The sequence below is a fragment of the Nothobranchius furzeri genome, chromosome 14 (assembly GCF_043380555.1).
Source record: "Nothobranchius furzeri strain GRZ-AD chromosome 14, NfurGRZ-RIMD1, whole genome shotgun sequence".
Taxonomy (NCBI): Eukaryota; Metazoa; Chordata; class Actinopteri; order Cyprinodontiformes; family Nothobranchiidae; genus Nothobranchius; species Nothobranchius furzeri.
The window spans coordinates 28,533,132-28,536,418 of NC_091754.1; the positions used below are offsets into that span (position 1 = coordinate 28,533,132).

A 3,287-nucleotide genomic window follows, 5' to 3' on the forward strand; every position below is an offset into this window, starting at 1 on the left:
TCCTTTGTCTGCATAGCTGCAAAAATGTTGCATCTCATGCTCATTTGACAAATGTCAAGTCGTTGCTCAAAGAGATGATGTGCTCATTTAATTAAAAGAAATAAGATTAAATCCTTTGTTAGAAATAATCCACTGAATGCTGATAGATTGCAGTATTGATGATCAGCTGTCGACAGTGTCGAGCAGCAGTTTGTCTTCAAAGCTGTTTCAGTCTCACCAAAGTTCTCAACTTTGATCAGTCGAGTTTAATCTCCTTTCGTTTATTCTTTCAGAGTTCAGTTGGATCTTGTTGCCGTCAGTGTAGTCCTTGGTGGAACCTTCTGGTGTCCTCACTGCACTGGAGAAGGAAATGCTGCCCTGTAGCTTCAGCAGCTTCAGGAGCTTCCTTTTGTATCCCTTACAGGCAAAAAAGTAGATAAATGGGTCCAAGCAGGCGTTTAAGTTCATCAAACACACCGTTATGTGTAGCGACACCTGGAAGGCGGTCAGATCGGTGCAGTCGGGGTTCGACACCAACTTGCGGATCATGTACTGTAGGAGGTCAATGTGATAAGGACTGAAACAGACGACGAACACCACAGAGACGCAGCAGATCACACCGATGGCCTTTTTACTGCGGCCAGACTTCTCAGTTAAATGGTTGGTCTTAGCCGATAGGCGGAGTTTGGAGCACAAGACGGAATAACAGACCAGGATGGTGACCACAGGGATGATAAATCCTAGAAAGACCCCACCGATCAGAATGGTGGAAATGTTGTCCACCTTTTCAAAGTTGGGGTATTCCATACAGGTGATGTAGCCTCCATCTTCACTGTTGGTCATAGGCATGCCAAAGAGGGGGAGCGTCTGTGCCAGGACCAACAGCCACACACCAACACAGATGTAACGGACGTTTCCCACTTTCCTAAACTTGCCAAAGCGCAGGGGCAGGACCACGGCGATAAAACGGTCCACGCTCAGGCACGTCATGAAGTTGACTCCTGCATAGGTGTTCATGTAGAAGATGAAACCTGAGATCTTACAGAGCACTTCTCCCAGAGGCCAGTGGAAGCCCTGAGCATAGTAAAGCATCCTGAGAGGCAGGGAGAGAGTGAAGAGGATGTCCGAGATCACCAGGTTGAGAGAGTACAGAGTGGTGGAGTTGAGTTTCTTCTGATTGGCTCGGATGACGTGGAGGGCGAGGCAGTTTCCAAGCAAGCCCACAGAAAACACAATGCTGTAGAAAAGAGGTATGAAGATGCGCGCGTAAGCCCGGTGGTCATAGAGGGTCTTACAGGACGTGTCGTTGGGTAAGATGGTCATGTTTATGGTCTCAGAGGTCGAAACCATCTTGATGTTTCAGGAAGCAGTGACTGAAAAAAGGAAGTAAAACAAAACCTGTTACAACTTGAACACATTTTTGTGTCTTTTCTCTTTGATTTTCTGCAAACATCGTGCCGTTGGAAACTAAAGCAACGCGGCACAGAAATGAAACTCGTTCTCTTCAGTCTCAGATCAAGACCACACTCAAATCCACACTTTCAAACAGGAAGCACAGGAAGCCTCTTTTTTTCTCCTTTTCTGAAATTAGCTTTGGAAAAAGGGACACACTTTTTGCCAACATTGTTTAGCATTACAGCTTTTGTGCTGATTTATTTAAAGCTAATCTCAAATGAGAGACAACAGATTAACAACCATTTGCAATTCATACTGTAGTTTTAAATGACTTTAGCTCCATCTTGTGGCTATTCTAAGCAAACCTCACACTGACTTTTTCACACTCCACTCATTACAAAATTCAGCAAAATTAAAAAAGTTAAAGAAAAAAACTGTAAAAAATATTTTTTTATTATTTTGTATTTGCATTACTTACTAAATGTATTCAATGTGACCCATTTATTTTGGCTTTTTAGTAACAACCTCATAATTTAAACTTTTACAGTCTGATGGCAACATTTATAAAATAATACTAAAACTGCAGGTATGAAAATGGGATCTAATGTCCAACAGGTATTTCTTTACTAGTCTTTGCTAAATCCATGTGCATTACATGTGTTTTTAGTGGCAAGGAAGTCAGTGAACAATAACACCACTGGGTATGAATATAACCGCAACACACTCGTGTTAACGCAGCAAAAACAAAAACGAGAGGCGTTAAGAGACATGCCCTTGTGCATGAGGAAGTCTACTTCCCCATGTTGTTCAGCTCCAAATGAAGGATGTTGGAGAGTTGAACTCTTTCAACCTAAATTTTAATCAGGAGTAGTGCAATTTGGTGCAATTTGGTGCAATGAAGCATGAAATAAATCTCCTTGTCCAGAAACAGAGGCGTGTGGTGTGTGTGATGCAGCGGTGTGCTAAAGGAAGCATTTATATGTAGGTTGATTTAAGAGAGAATGTTTAACATACATTTTTGTGAGATTACAATGGTTCATCAGCATCGTAAGTCCTTCTTTTTTTATCTTTGACATCTAACAGCATCAAAGCCTAATAACCATTTAAAATATGAAATAAAAACAAATCAATTCCTCTTCAACAGACTTCCAGAGGATCAGCAGTCTTTAAAGTGTCTTTTTTTGTCTAGATTATAGTTTTGCAAATTGTTTCTCAGCTCAAAAACCGAACCAAACCTGAACATAACCAGTTCTCCTACTAGTCAAGGGCACTTAATTAATAAGTTTGTATAACTGTAAGAATGAAGCTAGACGTACCTCACAGATGGAAAATGCTGCTCCTCAGATTTACTGAAGTCACATTGATCCACGGGATGTAAGTTTGTTAAAGACGCCGACAACTCAAAAGTCACTCCCTCGTGACAAAACAACCTGGCAACCAGAAATCTAGATTAATATCTGCTGTAGGTCACCATAGTGACTAAATATCCTGTTAAAGCTTCCCCTCCCTCTCTCTCTCTCTCTCTCTCTCTCTCTCTCTCTCTCTCTCTCTCTCTCTCTCTCTCTCTCTCTCTCTCTCTCTCTCTCTCTCTCTCTCTCTCTCTCTCTCTCTCTCTGTTTACACCAACAAAAGTTCTAAGCCACGCCACGGTTCGTTATCTGAAGCTATTTCGTTTCAAAGTGAAAAATCTCGTCAGCTGCAGAGCTTTATCTGGGGAAGAGAAAATCTAGGTTTCCAGTGGCATGGTGTGCCATGTGTGTGCACTCAGGGGAGGATGTGGCGTCAGCTAAAGAGCTGACACTGGCCAGAGGTTTCAACAGTTTTCTCACAACCTTTAAAACACCTGTTTAGTTGTGTTAGTCATTTAAAAGTGCCCACCACAAATCCTTGAAAATACCCAGATAGGGTCAAAT

General features: G+C 41.9%; 1 protein-coding gene across 1 annotated transcript; it reads right to left on the reverse strand.

Annotated features, from left to right (window-relative positions):
• On the reverse strand, window positions 1-2,823 carry gpr183a (G protein-coupled receptor 183a). The gene is made up of 2 exons (XM_015965990.3): window positions 2,691-2,823; window positions 1-1,352 (listed from the first exon to the last, which is right to left on the reverse strand). The coding sequence occupies exon 2, from the start codon at window positions 1,327-1,329 to the stop codon at window positions 226-228; it is 1,104 nt and encodes a 367-aa protein (XP_015821476.1). The 5' UTR covers window positions 1,330-1,352; window positions 2,691-2,823; the 3' UTR covers window positions 1-225.
• Window positions 2,824-3,287: the final 464 nt, after the last annotated feature.

Bases quoted from the DNA above. Each gene is read 5' to 3' on its own strand.
- gpr183a (XM_015965990.3), bottom strand. From the start codon at position 1,329: ATGGTTTCGACCTCTGAGACCATAAACATGACCATCTTACCCAACGAC.